Raw genomic sequence first — 17,291 nt, 5'->3', positions numbered from 1 at the left:
CTGTTCAGCTTGCTTTCTGTTTGTATTTTAATATTGCCTCCTTCTAAGATTACCTACCTCCTCTGGAGTGTTAATTTGATAACTTCTAGATTTCTGAAAAGCAAAATTATATTCCTTTTCCTGATCACCTATTAATTTCCCCTCCTTACTCATACTTGTATGATTTTTTTTCTTTTTCTTTTTAAAATTTATTTATTTTTAGTTTTCAACATTCACTTTCACAAGATTTTGAATTTATTCATTAAAGTCCAATGATGGACAAAGTCATATAGAGTCAATTCTCTAAAAGCTTATATTCCTGCCCAAGTTGTCATTCATTAAGTCATACAAATTACTACTTTATTTATGTTCTTCTCCTCTTATATGGCCCATTTATTATTTGTCTATGCTTTTCCTTCTCTAGATCCTGGTCTCCATGTGATATAAAATTATAAGCCTAAAGGTCCCACTGTTCTTCTTTAATAAATCCTACATTTACTGAAAATACTAACCAACATTTCTCGTTCTAGTACATAAGATCCTGGCCACAGAGCTCTAAGGACAAATGAACTAATGATAAAAGTTCAACAGATCAGAAGTCCTTATAAGTATAGCTCTTGGTGACAAATTTGTTTCCATATTAACCGTAAAGATATTTCCCCATTCTTTAGTCCTAAAGATAGAACATCTGTTCCGTGGAGAATGTTAGAGAGCAAGAGGTTCACTGAGCAATTCAGTCATAGTTGCTTATCCTTAAACAATTTTCAATAATTGAGCAGATATATATTTTTTTATTCTTCAGCTATCTCTTCCAACATGAGTGGGGAAAAAGAACATTTTAGAAGGCCTACTGGGAAATTTTCAGTCCCCTCTACCATTTTTCAAAAGCTATATCTACCCAGAAGTGGGAAAGGAGAAATAGACATCACAAGCATTAAAGATTTGCTCTAATCTGTTAAAGTATTCAACAATTCATCCAATCTAGTCCAATGGGGACTAGAAAGGATGTGTGTTTTGATTTCATTCCAGTTAGACACTGGAATAATGTAAAATTATCCCCTTTATAACATAAAGTTCCATGAATTTCTTTACTTTCCCATCTTCCTGCTATTTTAACAGAACCTCCTAGTTATCCCTAAGAACACTGCCCACTTTCCTCTTCCTAGATGACATCACATCTGTAAGAGAAACATGATTAAGTGATGGAGGATTCATTGGCTGGCTGTCACTTTATTTCAAAAGGAAAGAAAAAGGACTCCCACCAGTGTTGGTTGATGAAATTCTGGAAAAGCCACACGTGTTCCTGAAATGCTTTTAAAAGCACTCTAATCAACTGCCTATTATCTAATTTGTTTTTCTCCAGTTCCTCCTTGCCCACTTGTACTACAATTCTGAAGGCAGGACCGCTGAATGAATATTCTACTTCAATGATCCTTTTATGCCCTCATTCCAATTCATCACCATCCTTCCATTACTGCTTGTTATCAACAACAGAGATTTGATTGGTGAATACCTAGAGTAATGGCATCTTTTATTTCCCTTCATTTGTGCACTACCGTGTCATGACATATTGAGAATCACTGTGTTCACTCAACTCCCGTCCCCAGGAGCAGCAATGCAAAGGCTACTTTTGTCTAAACTGCAGGTATGAAAAGCCATGCTCTAAAAGAGATGAAAACTACAGGAAACTGAAGAAAGAATCAGATCATTCTGATCTGATGAACTATTACAAGTGTAACTACTGTTATAAGGTCATTATCACCTTATAGCACACACTGTTGATGTTGACAGTACCTGCCTTTGGTTTTTGTTGAAGTTTGCTAGACAAGGTGGTGGTAATAGCTGCAGAAGAAGGAATAATTTTTTTTTATTCTTAGTATAATCACTTAACTATAACATTGCTAAAGTAAAGCATGGGGAAGGGAAGAGATCATTTTGAGCTTTTGCTGGTTTTTAATACCGATATGCATTTGGGCCTATCTGCTTGTGTGCATGCATACATGTGTATGTGTGTGTATATGTGTGTGTGTGTATGTGTACTAAGTGCACATCTGATTCAGTTATGCACATAAAAACACAGTGGGAATGAAAACTCAGTTTTTATAAGGCCTGATTGTCCCCAGTGGAAGGTAAACATGTATAAAAGAGGATAAAATACTATGAATAATTATGAATAAAGCAGCAGGCAGCTGCTCTAATAAAAATATCACAGTGCTAATAATAAAATGTTTAATACATAAGTAGAAAAATTAATTTTCTTGGTCCAGACATAAAGACTCTAATGACCTTTTCTTCATGAGTAGACACAGAATACTTGGTTGGTGCATTAGAAATCAGCAAGACCACACTTGACATGTTTATATTAGTTGAAAGAAAAACATACAATTTCTAGACTAGTCACCTTATTCTTTTTTTTTTTAAGAGGGAATGGGGGTTAAGTGACTTGCCCAGGTCCTCCTGACTCCAGAGCTGGTGCTCTATCTACTGTGCCACCTAGCTGCCCCCAGCCCCACCTTACTCTTTAGTCTCCAAAGACCCAATATAGAAGCCACCCAACTTCTTTCTTTTAGTGATGCAGATTTGATCCCTAAAACATCATTTTCTTTTGTATATCATAGTCTTTCTCTAAACAATATTATTTCTGCAAAATGAAAAAAAATTTGGTCCACTGAGTTCTGGCTGACGCTATATTTTGTTGTTCAAGGCACTCTAAAAGTAGGAAAACTTTTTGGCAATCTTAGAGCATTTCTGGATACCAATTCATCCGAAAAAGATCTGAGGGTTTTAGTGAAATGCAAGCTCAATATGATCAAAGTCAGTCTGATGCAATAGGTAGCTCAAAAACATAAATGTAACCTTGGGCTGAATTAAGAAAGATACAGCTTCTGAGAATAAAGAAGTGACAATCTCTTCATGCTACTCTAATCTGGTCATACCATGCCTAGAACTTTTTCAGTTCAGGTGCTACATTCGAAGGAAGATCAGTTATAAGATGGATGGAAAGCCTCAAGAGGAGGCAATCTTGACCGAATGCTTCATGAGGAGTAGTTGGAGGAAATGGGACTAATCAGCCTGGAGAAGCCTGACTCAGGAAGAAGATGAAAATTGTCTTCAAATATATAAAGGGCTGGCATGTGGAATGATGATTAAAAGGCAGGGCTAGAACCTATGGGTGGAAATTTTAAAAAGGTGAAAATAGGCTTAATGAAAGGAAAAATGTCCCAATAATTAAAGTTATCCTAAAGTAGAATGGGCTGCTTTGGCAGAAAGAAGGTTCTCCCTTATGAGAGGTCTTAAAATAAAGACTTGTTGACTATTTGCCAGTATGTTATGGAGGGAATACATTTTTTTTTTCTGTTACAGATTGAACTAGAAGGTCAATGAGGTTCCTTCTACCTCTGAAATTCTGTGATTCTAATTCATGTCTGTTGGTCACTCAGAGAAAAATTCTAGAAATCTGAAAATATATCAAATTGTCCATACTAGCTCAAGTTAACTACAAGTGCTGGGCTTTACATGATAATGCAGCAACAATTGATTATTATATATTGCTGAGGCATGGATGGCTGAATCATTTGGTTTCAGTCATAATAGCTAATATATTTAAGTTCACACATTTCAGATAAGAACTAAGGTCCCTTTCAAGCTCTAAAATTCTATGAATATAACTATCAGGCTAGAGTGACTTCACTATAAATGAATGAAAGATTAATCACAATTACTAACTCTTTGAGGGTACAATTGTCATTAATCCTTTATTGTGTTAATAGGATCAAAGAGAGTAATCAAAATAAACTTCTATGGTTTTTAAAGGAACAAAGTGTCAATATAATGAGGGTTTTTTTGTGGGGGAGGAGTACGGGTGGTACAGTAGGCAATAGGGTCTATACTGTTTTTGGTTTCCATATTGCCTGAAATTTTTAGTATCTTAAGCCTGAATATCTATGAGCAAAGAAACACTTTACCAAATTGTCCCTTTCCCTGGGTTCTCCCTCCTTCTCTGTGTTCTCCTTATTCTAACCTATGAATTGATTTCCAATCCTAAGAATGGATTTCCAACTCAGTGCATTAGAAGTATCATTATATAGTGGAAAGACTACTATATGGGTCTAGCTTTTGGTTCTGGCTTGGTCATACTAGGTGTACAACCTTGAGCAAGACACAATTGCTCTCATTCATAAAATGTGAGAGTTGGCCTAGATGATGCCTAGGTACATTCTAGTTCTAAGATTCTTTTATATAGAGATTCAAGATAGACCAAATATTAATTTTCAAACATTAAATATATTCTAAGTCAAAACTAGAAGGTACTGATGAATGAATCAGATGTAAATTGGGGCACCATCTGAAATGACCTTAAGGAAGTCTGCAATGGTTAAGTAAAATCAAGACTTACTGGCCTTACCATGGTCCTAGATACTGGCTGACACAGTGGATAGAATGTTTGATTTGGAGTCAGGAAGGCCAGATTGGTCATACTAGCTATGTGGCATTGGGCAAGTTACTTAACCTTCTTCCAACACAGTTTCCTCATCTGTAAAATGGGGATAATGACATAAGGTTATTGTGAGGTTCATGTGAGACAATATATGTAATCACTGTGCAAACATGGCATGATCTAAATGTTATTATAGCTATTATTTTCTTGTATGTGGACAAGAAGAGTAGGCAAATGACCCAGGATAATAAGGGTTATCTCAAATGTTGGATAGCACAACTGTATTGACATCAGAGCACTTGTATGGGCTTCACTTGGAGAAGAGAGACGAAATTCTACAAAGTAACTCTGAATTTCTCTAAATTAGTAAAATTATGATTTCAGCTTGCACACATAGGACACCTGCCTGAAGAAAGTACTTTAAAGATGTGTTGCTGGAGAACAAGTAGATATTTGGAAGTTAACATTTCCAAATGCTAATCACTGTTATCATTACTGAGGGTAATAATCATAACAATAAAATGGCATTCATATAATTCTTTAAAATTTTCAAAGTCCTCTCTATATATATATCACTTTATTGGAGACTTGTAACAACTCTTTGCAGTATCATTGTCCCTATTTTACAGATGAGGAACCTGAGGCTCAGAGAGATTAGGGGACAGCCCATTTCTTTTGCTGGATCTTCATCCAGAGCAAACCCGTTAAGTGTGGATATCTCTTATAGCTCTGTCCTGGGTCCTCTTCTCTTCTCCCTTGATACTGTTTTACTTAGTGATCTCATCAGCTCCAGTGGATTTAACTATCATTTCTATGTAAATGATTTTCAGAATTACTTGCCCAGACCTAACCTCTTTCTTGAGCGCTAGTCTCACATCTCTAACTATTTTTAGTATATCTCAAACAGATATCTTGCAGACATCTCAACATGGTCAAAACTGAACTCATTATCTTTCCTCTAAAGTCCTCCCCTCTTCCTATTTTCCCTGTTATAGTAGAGGAGGGTTACCACAGTCTAGGTGCCATTTTGATTCCTTACTCTCTTACCTCCCCACATACATCTAAGCAGTTCCCAAGTCCTGTTGTTTTTACCTTCAAAACATTTTTCATCTATGTCTCCTTGTCTGCTCTGACACTACCACATCCTAGTATAAGCCCACATCAACCTTCAACACCCTGCTAGTTGGTCCCCAGGCCTCAAGTCTTTCCCTACTCCACTCTACCCTTTACTCAGCTATCAAATCGATCTTCCTAAAGGTTAAGTCTGGGCAGGTCACCTCCCATTCAATCAACTCCAGGGGCTCTCTCTTTCCTCCAGGATCAAATGTAAAATCCACTGTTTGGCTGTTAAAATTCTATAATATGGCCCATTTCCACCTATGTAACCTTCTTGCATCTCCCACCTCTCCACATACTTTGTGATCCAGTGACACTGGCTTCCTTGCATACCACATTGTATCTCCCAACTCTGAGTGCTTTTATTGGCTGTGCCTTATGCCTAAAACTCCCCAAAGCCATCTGCTGGCTTCCTTCAAGTCTCAACTTCTGCCATCCCTCAGAGATAATCCAAAACCTATCCATCTGATATCTTGTTCATATGTAGCTGTTTGTGCATTCTTCCCCATATTAGACTGTGGGCTCCTTAAGAATGATCTTTTGCCTTTCTTTGTATGTCCAAGACTTAGTACAGTGATTGGCATTGTAGGTGCTAATAAATGCTAGCTGACTGACTCTCAGAGGTGAAACTGGAAGATAGTTCTTTATAACTCCAAGTATTACTTCCTGTTCACTTTGCCATTTTGCCTTGCATACCGTAGTATGCTAGGCATGAAAGAATAAATTTGCAAGCCATCTTTGGGAAATGACAAATATTTGATCATGCTCAGTCTACTCAACTAGTGGATTCTAAATGACAAATGAGGGTGTGCCTCTTAGCTGCTAGAATTAACAAACAGAAATACTGGCCGCTGTTAAAAAAAAAAAAAAGGTAAAACAAGACCAAAAAATCCATTAAATGTCCCATTAAATAGAAAACAGATAATATCAGAAAATGAAAAGGGTATTTTTTTATGTGTGAGTAAGTGAGCATCTCCTCCAAGCAAAGTGGGCAGGTTGTATGGGAATAGCGGCACCAGAATAAGTGATATAAGCTTGTTGCTTAGGAAAGCTACACCATGACTCAGTCCAAACACAGTCGCAAACCTGTGGAGAGTGTCGAGTTCGGCGAATCAGACTTTTAGGATAAAAGAATTCAGATGAGGAACGTGGCATATTTGGAGGCTGCTGAGAAAAAAGAGAGAAAAAGAGAGAGAGCACGAGAGAGAGAGAGAGAGAGAGAGAGAGAGAGAGAGAGAGAGAGAAAATGAGAACAGGAGAAAACATGACAGAGAATGAGAGAGAAGAGAGGAAGAAAGGAGAAGGAAGGACGGTGAAGAAAGGAGGGGAAAAGAAGAGAAGACAGAGAGAGAACACACAGGAGAAAACATGAGAAGAGAAGAGAGGGAAGAAGGGAGAAGGATGGAGGCAGAAAGGAGAGGAAGGGGGAGAGAGAGAGAAAGAACACAAGAAAAGTGGAGGGAATAATAAAGCCATTTTCATTTCAGAATTACTATAACAGATATGTAGCTTAATGAGATTAAGAAATTTACCATTCACGAATAATTACAAATACATTATCTATGAAGTCAATAGCAAATGCAAGATCACAACAAGGACGTATATTGCCTGCCACAGAATGACCACGGTCCATGTGCAAAGTACGTGATCCCTTTAATAGGAATTTTAAAGGTGCTTGTTGATTGACTGGCTGCAGAATGGAGCTCTCCACCCTCTCCCCAGTCCCAGTAACTTTGGCCTGAAAATTCTTACAATACACTGATAAGTAAGACTACTGAGAAACTCTTAAGAATCTGTTTTTACAAACTTTGCCTGAGTTATAAAATAGCAAGACTGTGGATTACTCAGTGGGGATACTGAGAAGTTGTTTTTTTCCTATTTTACTATGGAAACTGCACTAAGGTTGTACACCGCACAGGGTTTGACTCAGGAATTGGCCACTGTAGAAATGCTCTCAAGAGATCACAAGATTGACTTCATCCATCCACAAGGCAGTTTTCTGATGATGCTGCCTTCAGGGTTCTCTATGTTAGTGAGTGCTCTGTAGGGACAACTAGAAGAGCTAGACAGACCATCATACGCTGGGGAGACATGAGATCCTTGGCGCTAGAGTTTTAGAGCTGGAAGGGACCTTAGAGTTCATTAAGGCTAACTTTTTTTATTGTAGGGATAGGAAAAATGAGACCTAGAGGGGATGAACTAACTTGCTCAAGGTCATAAGTATTAATTTGAACCCAGAGCCTTTGACTCTAAATTCACTACTCTTTCCTCTGAAGCATGGTGCTTGTTTTCACTGTAATATCCTCTAGATGGAAGGGAACTCAGTCGTTGTTGAATTGGACCCTCTGGCAGGAGAGCTAGGCTGAACTAGAGTATTACTGAATCCCCTCGTGAATTTCAGCTATCATATACAGATCTAAAGCATGAAAACACTGGGCTACTCCTGCCCAGTATGCATGAAGGAAAAAAAATTATATATGTGTACACGTATCCTTTATAATATACATAGATATGTATATCTAAATGTATGTATCTATATATATCTGTGTGTGTCTGTGTGTGTGTGTGTGTATACATACACACACATCTATGTATATTGCTATACGTATTCATCAGGATTTTTCACATGCTTTTCCAGTGATTCATATAAAGACGATTTTTAAAATTCTTGAAGCCTGTTTTTTGTCACCTTACTGAGATGATCTGTAAATAGAGGAAATCCTTATGGGGAAAAAAAAGTTAACTTCCATTTAGTCTGGCCTCTTAACACGTCCATCTTTACCTTTAAAAGACTCACTAAAGACTAGGGTAAAAGGATGGATGCAGAGCCCAACAACAACATCATGGAGATGGTAAGAGATGTGAGCAGAACTAACCAAGTGGTTTCTGGGTAGCATGGCATAACTATCTCTTGGCTATGCTCTATCGCATTTCCTATTTGAGAATAAAAGCCTTAAAAAGTCCTTTCCTTATGGTATCAGGGCTTTACTCAATCAATTCCCAGATCATTATATGCAAAACTTTCTGGAGGCAGGTCAATGGCTCAGTAATCTTTATGCCTTGCAGATGGGCAGTGGTGATACATAGGGGTTAAATGATGTTCTGCAGCTTCTGTTGTGTCCTCATTCAAACAGCAGGGCAAAACACTCTCCTTGTCCTGCTGCCTTCCATTCTGTATGAGTCTGCTTTTTTCTTAACCTTTGCCTAAGGAGTATGTTTGCACATCTCAGAGAAAGGAAAGATTCCCAAAACATGTGAATTGCAAAACATTGCCATCTGATTTGAGGCAGTAAGGTATCATTGTGGACTTGGAATCAGGAAGACCTGAGGTCTAGTACTACACTACTGACTGTGGTCCTAGGCAAGTCAACTGGCCACTTGGCCTTGGTTTCTTCATAAACAGAATTAGGGGGTTGGACTTACTGCCCTCCAGAGCTACCTTCTAGCTGTTATGATCTGGCAGACGGCACTTGAAATAAAAAAAGAACAAAAGATAGTGTGTGTTGTGTGTGTGTGTGTGTGTGTGTGTGTGTGTGTGTGTGCGCGCGTGTGCGTGTGCGTGTGTGTGTGTGATTAAGTGAAACAAAGACACTGGAAAGGAACAGCTATAACTTTTGGTGTAACTGGCAAAAACCGCTGAAAATGAGGCCCACTGCCTTTTCTGACAGTTACTATTCTTAAGTAAGTGACATTAATCACTATGCCTACATTACCAATGCTCACTGCTCTGGTAATGAGTTCAGTAAATTAGTCAGTCATTCAAATCGCTTCTTGTACTAGCAAAGGCAAACTAATAAAACAAATAGGATAATCAAATGTGGATGCCTAAAGAAAGTTCAGCTTACTAGCTGTGTGACCCTGGGCAAGTCACTTTACCCCATTGCCTTGCAAAAAAAAAAAGTTCAGGGCAACCGTTCTTTATCACACCAAGCTGGGTGAAATAAACTCCAGATTTTCTTAGCGCAGCGCCACTAAAGTTTCATTTAGCGATATGGGCACCAGGCTTGTTCTCAAACATCCAAAGCCTGTTAATTCTTGCTATAATAAACACTGCCTACAGTCCCAGAGAGAATCCTGGGATCAGTATAATAGCTAACATTTATAATATAATATGATATGATATAATAGAATAGAATAGAATAGAATATAACATAACATAACATAACATAACATAACATAATATAATATAATATAATATAATATAATATAATATAATATATAATATAATATAATATAATATATAATATAATATAAGTATAATATAACAACATAATAGTTAACATAGTGGCTAACATTTGTACAATTATCTCATATGATCCAAATAACAACCCTAGGAAGTAGGTGTTTTATTATTTACTATTATTAAAATTATCCCCATTTTACAGATGGGGAAACTGAGGTAAACAGATGTTGAATGACTCGCCTAGGGTCATATAGCTAATAAGTGTCTGAGGCTGAATTTGAAGTTGGGTCTCCCTGACTCCAAGGCCTAGAACTCCTTATCCACTGCACCACCTAGCTGCGTGAGTGCCCAATGTAGTTTTTTGTCAGGGGGTTGGGGGTAGGAGAAGGTCTGGACCTGTGATTTCATGGGTGCAGGTAACTTCTGATGTGGTAACTCCATTCACTGATACAGCTTTCAAACATGTCTCTAAATTGTAGCTATAGAGAAAGTACTGAGAAATTAAGTGACTTGCTCATTGTCCTGTAATGAGCATGTGATACAGGCTGGACTGTCATTTTAAGTCACCCTAACTCCAAGGCTAGCCCTCTTTCCACCAACTCCACCACACAGTTTGTCTAAACTCCACATAGCATACATGTTTAGATTCTAATTCTGCTTAGTGGCCTAATCTTTCTGCCTGCCTTAGAGCTGCTCTGAGGATTTATTTAAGACTAGCATAGGACTTTGAGGGTAAAAAAGCATATCATTCCAATGACATGACTCTAGTCTTTTGCTTAATATTTCAAAATTACAGGACTATAAAGGGGAAAAATAGCTGTACTTTCCCCGTGCTGAATTCCAAAGCTACCTGAGGAATTTATTCATATTAAGAGGAGGAATAAGAAGGTGAGAATCTCCCCACATTCTGCCCTATCTTATCACATCTGGGACAGGGTGTTCAGTTCCAGCTGTCACATTTGAGGAAGCCTATACAGAATCGAGGGAGGGAACACCCAGAGGAGGACAATTGCGACGGTCAAGGGCCTCGTGGTAACGCCATAAGACCGACTGAAGGAAATGGGAATATTTAGTCTGGTGAAAAGAGGACTTAGGGAGGACGTTGTGGCTGTCTTCAAGTATGTGAAGGAAGGAGGCTTTAAACTTGTTCTTTTCCAGAGGGCAGTGGAAGAAGCAACAGGTGGTGCTTGCAAAGAATCAAACTTAGGCTTACTTTGAGGCAAAAATGCTACCGACTGTCCAAGAGTGGAGTGGTTTGGATTAGGAGGTGGAGGGCTTTCAAGGGGAGGCTGAATGACCACTTGTACAACGTGTTACAGTAGGGACTGTTTTTCAGATATGGGTTGGTCTAAATGGCTATCAAGGTCCCTCCCTTTCCAGTGTGAATAGTAATAGCTAGCATTTCTATAACTCTTTAAGGTTTGAAAAGCACTTTGCATATATCATCTCATTTGGTCCTCACAATTACCCTGGGAGGTAGGTGCTATTCTTAGATCCAACTTACAGATGAGAAAACTAAAGGCTGATAGTGTCACGCGACTTATTTGGAGTCACACAGCTAGTAAGTGTCTAAGGCAGGATTTGAATTCGGGGTTCAAAGTCCAATACATTAGCCCCTGTACCACATAGCTTCCCAGTCTTTGATTATGCAACCCAGAAGCAAGAGAACAAGCTTGTGGATGCTGAAGCTACTTTGGCAATCTTGGTTCTGAGGGGTTCATTTTGATAATTACTAAGATTCAAGTCTTGAATGACAACTTTATTTAGGTTGAAATGGGAATCTGTTTTGTCCTAAATTCAACAAAGACTACAGCATGACTAACAGATTGCAAAGATGTTGAACACAAAGACCATATGACTTCTTTTTATCACCTGTACTATTCAAATTTCCCTTGATGTGTTTTCTTTGGAAACGGCTTTAGTAAGGCAAGACTAGCATCTGTCGCTATCATTTGGTGCAGTAAGTTAAAGTCAGATATTTAGGGAGAGGAGATCAGTTTCGCCCAAGGGTTACTCAATATGCAAAACAATCTGGCTTATATCCCCTTACCCGGAGTTTTTCCTCTGTCTTAGTGGACTGCTTACAGTCTGGATGCCAAACGGTGGAACCTGGGAAGACAAAATCCATTGGTTAACAGTAAAATAGCTCCAGAAGGAAAAAGAAGCCATAAAATTGCTGAGCATTGTTTCCATCTCCATGGCCTAGATTGAAAGGGTATCAAACAGTGGCTAAAGAACCCTTCCAAGAGGTTTTGGATGAGTTTTCCATAGTAAATCCTGATTTACTCTAAAGAGCGCATAGTTATCCTTTGCGGAAAACATTGATTACTCAGAAATGTCCTGAAACATTTTATCCATGACTATGTCAGTATACTCTGAAACTATAGAGACATATGTACATATATGTACACATATATGGATGCAAATATATATATACATACAAATTTATATATATATAAATATATAGATATATACAAATTTATATATATACAAATATATAGATATATAGATAGATGATACATATTTCTTTTTCTTCCTCTCTCTTTACCTCCCTCCTCCAATTTCCTCATTGTTTGTAACTTCAGATGTAGAAACTACCTCCAACAATGAAAATGGACAACTCTTCTGAAATTTGAAGTCTTAGAAAGTTGCCTGGGGAACTGACAGGTTGAATGGCTTGCCCAGGGTGGTTAGTGCCAAAGGTAGGATTTGAACCCAATTCTTCCTGAGTATAAGACTGACCCTCTATGCCCTATGCTAGATGACCTCTCTATAAACTACATTGGAAAGTAGGGCAGGGCTAGTCCTGGGACTTCATTGCAGGTGGTAGAAGGTCCCTCTACCAATGCAGGCAGGAAACCACTCTACAATATGTGATCTTAAAGAGTGGCCCATCATACTGAGAGGTAAATTAACTTGCTCAAGGATCAGACCAGCTGGTATATGCCAGAGATAAGACTTGAAGCAGGTCATCCTGACTCCAGTGCTAGTTTTCTATCCATCATGCCATGATATTTCTCACTAAATACATTATAATTTCATAAATGCAAGACATGTTTATGTGATATTAAAACAACCAGTAAATTCAGTGGCAGGAAAAAAAAAAAGAGGCAACTAGGATGGGTGATATTATATAACCAAAATACTAATTAATTGTCTGGATTAAATAATTAATTAGAAACATCTATTATCTCCAGAAACACAGAACTGTATCAAACAAACTTGAATATGATTTCCCTTTTTATTTTAAAATAAAAACTTTAAGAAGGTAAAAGTACCAATTTATTTGCTCATTGTCTCCTCTTTTCCAACTGTGTACATAAAACTGTTTTTTAAAAATCACTTAATCAATTTTTTTACTTCTATTCTCCACTTTGCATAATTTTGTATCTTTCCATATTTCTTTGATTTTTTTCATACACTGTCAATTTCTAAAAATCAAATAACATGCTCTTATTTTGACATATTATATCACAATTTATTTAAACATTTTCCAATTTTTGGACATATAGGTCCCCCCCCTTTTATATCATGAGAAAGTATCTATGAATATTTTTGGTCATGTTTTCCTTTTAGTAATGTCCTGAGTACATAGCTTCAGCAGCTCAGTAGCTGGGTGAAAGGCGGTGACTCATCTTATAATTAACTGTATATTCCCACATTACTATGCTAAAAACATTCACCAAATTATAGTACCCTCAACAATATACAGGAATAACTAAAGTTCCAACAGCATGAATTTTGTAACTCCAGTTACTTTGTCCATTAGATCATAAGATGGTATTTCAAAATGTTACAAAGCTATGTTAGAAATCACTTTACCTTTTAACTTTGTAGTTAATGAACCAATTAACATGAATTTCTGGATGAGGTAACACCTCCATGTACATTAAAAATTAAAACTCACATGAAAACAAGATTTGCCCAAGTCCAGAGAAAAGCTTAAAGGATATAAAAATTTTAAGAAGTTAATAAAGCCTCACTATGTAGAATATCGGACAAGTCATCTTATCTACTGGGGCTGCCATTTTCTTATTTATAAAATAAGAATTGGACTAGGTGACACCTAAGAATCCTTGTAATTGTCAACTCCATGATCCTTTGATAAGTTAAGAAGTCTTCCTGCCTATGAAAATTATGTGAATTAGGTATCTAGAAGTAGAAAGAGATTTGGAGTGGAGTGTCTTTGTTATCAGACTGCTGGGGTTCATATTCTAGCTTTGATACTTATTACTTGTATGAGCTTGGGCAAATCACTTAACCTTTTGAGGCCTTATTTTCCTCATTTGCAAAATAAGGGGATTGAACTCAATGACCTTGAAGGTCCTTTTTAGTTCTAAATCTATGATCCTTAGAGGCATGTAGGTGGTGCATTAATTGGTTAGATGTTAGGAAGACCTGAGTTCAAATATGTCCTCAGACACTCATGACCTTGAATAAGTCACATAACATCTGTTTGCCTCAATTTCCTCATCTGTAAAGTAGGGATAATAATACCATCTATCTCCTAGGATTGTTTGAGGATCAAATGAGATAATATATGTAAAGTGCTTTGCAAACCTAAAAGCAGCTACATAAATGCTAGCTATTGTTGTTGTTGTTGTTAATATTATTACTACTATTATTATTATTTTGGGCAGTTACTAGTCAAGTCACTTTAACCTCACTGGACCTATTTACTTGTCTGTAAAACGAGGGAAATTAAAATTGATAGTCTTGCTAGTACTTCTCTAATGTTCTATGATAAAAACATTTTTTATTATTATTGTGAGGGCTTTAAACTTTTAAAGTCAATGATATTGCTCTCTCTCTCTCTATATATATATATACACACATACACATATATACATGTATAGTATATATTTTGAAATAATTTAAAGTTTAAAATAACTTCTAAGTGGTTTTTATGCCATAGTATATAATACTACAATAGTCTATAATACTATGTAACTGATGGCAAGAAAAACAGATTTAAAATTCAAACTACTATTGTCCACTAAAGTCTGCTTAACAAGCATTTCCCTCTCCCACATATTTCTCATTCCATCATGTAAAAATTGAAGTAATTTTAGCACCATGAAGGGCAGAGGAAGTCTTGTTAATGCAAAGCAAGCTAACTAGGAGAGCCAAGGTCAGATCCCAGGAAAGCTCGAATTCTGAAGGCTCTCTTGAGCACCAGGCGAAAGCCCAGAACTCCAGGGCTGTTTCTAATTGCCAGCAGCACACAATGTAAACATTCTCATCAGGAGGTCAGATACACATGGAATGTGACTCAGAGCCTCAGATATTTGGCTTTGACTTTAAGCTGCGGAAGAAGAAATCGCTCATTCTTCTCAGGGGAAGTGTTGAGAGAATGGGGAAAGTATACCAAAGGTTGCCTTGGAATAGAATCTCAGGGTAATCTCTGGGTCTTGGGATTTTTCCCATCCTAACACATGCTCTAGTATTGTTAATATAGTGTGCCAAGGTGGTACAGGGAGTTTTTAATCACCTCCTCCATTCAACTCCCAAGACTTTTTAAAATGCTGTGATTCAGAACCCTGGAACCTATGCAATTCATTCACTAGTGGACATAAAATCTCCCAATTTCTTCTAACTCCCTAATTTTAGAATGATATCATCAGTATTCCATGAAGTTCTAAAATGCTGACTAGAAACCATAAGAAAAACAAGGCTGTTCATCCTTGAATATGCCACTTCTGTTACGGCTGCATACAGAGCACATCCGTCCGAAGGTAAATGGATTACAATGAAGTCCATGTGACAACAATAAATTTTGGACACTTGACACTTACTAGCTGTGTTATCCTGGGCAAGTCACTTAACCCCAATTGCCTCACACACACACAAAAAAGGGCAAAAAAACCCCCCAAAAATGAATTTTAGCATTCTTCCTGGTCATTGGCCATCCACTCAGAATAACTTGGTAAAGTGGAAAGAGGTTTGGACTTAGCACCCTATGGCATGGGTTTGGTCTTACCTCTCTATCACTGTCTGGTTGCATGATCTTGGGAAAGTCCCCTCACTTTTCTAGACATTACCTTCCTCATTGGAGTTAAAATTGCTTATCTTACCTAATCTTACAGGACCAAAGGATGTAAATTCCTTGAGGGCAGGCATGTTTTGTCTTTCTTTTTATCCCCAGTGCTCCATATAGTGCCTTGCTTATAGTAGGCACTTAACAAATGTTTGTTGCTTGACTGACTGAAAATGTATTGGAACCTACAAAACTATAAATATCAGGCAGTATTATTAGTATTAAAAAGTTAGTAATCTGTGGCCGTCATTTTGCAAAGTGCCTCCAAAATCATATTAGGTGGGAGTCTTTGGAATAGGAATGTGACTGTAAAAGTTGCATTTTGGCAGGATAGGCCAAATAACAAAAATTTCTCTTATAGGCAGAATAATTTCTATAAGCACCTCCTATGTGCCTGAAAAATACAAATCAACTTCAAAGCACAGATGAAAACATACAAGGTTACTATGAAATGAGAAAAAGTGAAATACAATGCCTTAACAATCCAGGTACCATGATTATAGGAAGAAAAAAAAAGAGCAGTGTTTCCTGGATACTTGCTAATTATACCCATAAGCTCTTTTCTAATTAGAGAGATTTATTTTTTCCTTCTAAAAATAGCAAAAAGCTTAATGGGGAAAAGATTCTTTCTTATTTCCTTTCTATCACCTTCTAAGTTTTTAGAGGAGTACAAAAAAAAAAAAGCAAAAATCACCCAACAAACCCAAAACTGAAAACATTTTCATACTGGAGAAATTGCTCAAAATTATGTTCCAAATGACCTTCTAGAAATGAATATTACATCAATATCTCCTCCACTTAGAGATTCCTTCCTCCCTTGAGGACTCCAAATTCTTCCTCTGGGGCTGTGGATATGAGCTGTGGTAGTTTAATGGGACAAAAGAAAAGGTGTGATGCAACATGACTAATGTAGAAATGTTTAATATGATTATATATGTATAGCGTATATCAGATCGCACACCATCTTGGGGAAGGGAGAGAGAAAAAAATTCGGAACTCAAAATCTTATAAAAATGAGTGTTGAAAACTATCTTTACATGTAATTGGAAAAAATAAAATACTATTAAGTTGGGGGGGGGAGAAACAAAAAAGAAAAGGTATGATGTAATTCACCAAGTAAGGTAAGATATATTTTCTACTTAACCTAACCAGATCAAAGGAAACTGGGGGGAAAGAGGGGGAGCAAAAAATACCTGATTGAAACCAATGGCCTTGAAGGACCCTGAAGAAAGGAAAGAGAAAACATCTATCAAGCAGTTTGACTTTATAAACTCCAGCTCATCCTGGCCTTTTCTTTTCTTATGAACACTTTGAGGATAGAAGAAGGCTAGGTAATTCTCTTTAACTTCCAGGCTAAGAATGGTAGATTTTTACACTTATTCAAAACTACTCTATTCCATAGTGACACACAGTGAAAGGGACTTCATGTAGTGGCTTATGCCCAAAGACAGGTATAGCTGCAGCTGTGGGTCTGATTAATTAAGTAATTACCTAGCCTCTGGCCCTATTTATTAGGGTAAGTTTAACAGCTACTGAAG

The 17,291-nt window shown here is 37.3% G+C and overlaps 1 protein-coding gene across 11 annotated transcripts in view; it reads right to left on the bottom strand.

Annotated features, from left to right (window-relative positions):
* Window positions 1-17,291, bottom strand: part of ABLIM1 (actin binding LIM protein 1) — a 147,291-nt gene that overhangs the window by 50,557 nt on the left and 79,443 nt on the right. For 4 of the 11 annotated variants that reach the window (XR_013485250.1, XR_013485252.1, XR_013485255.1 and 1 more), the window contains exons 5-6: window positions 11,767-11,825; window positions 6,620-6,700 (exon numbers count right to left, since the gene is read on the bottom strand). Coding sequence is in view for 1 of the 11 variants with exons in the window: in XM_020988129.2 (XP_020843788.2) it covers window positions 11,767-11,825 (59 nt within the window). In the remaining 10 variants the exon portion in view is untranslated. The remainder of the gene's footprint in view (window positions 1-6,619; window positions 6,701-11,766; window positions 11,826-17,291) is intronic. The other 7 variants (XR_013485254.1, XR_013485258.1, XR_013485259.1 and 4 more) reach the window with 2 other exon arrangements.

The sequence above is a fragment of the Phascolarctos cinereus genome, unplaced genomic scaffold (genome assembly GCF_003287225.1).
Source record: "Phascolarctos cinereus isolate Bilbo 61053 unplaced genomic scaffold, phaCin_HiC Scaffold_3;HRSCAF=262, whole genome shotgun sequence".
Lineage (NCBI taxonomy): Eukaryota > Metazoa > Chordata > Mammalia > Diprotodontia > Phascolarctidae > Phascolarctos > Phascolarctos cinereus.
Note: the sequence above shows the minus strand (reverse complement) of the source record. Positions and strands in the feature narration are given on the sequence as shown.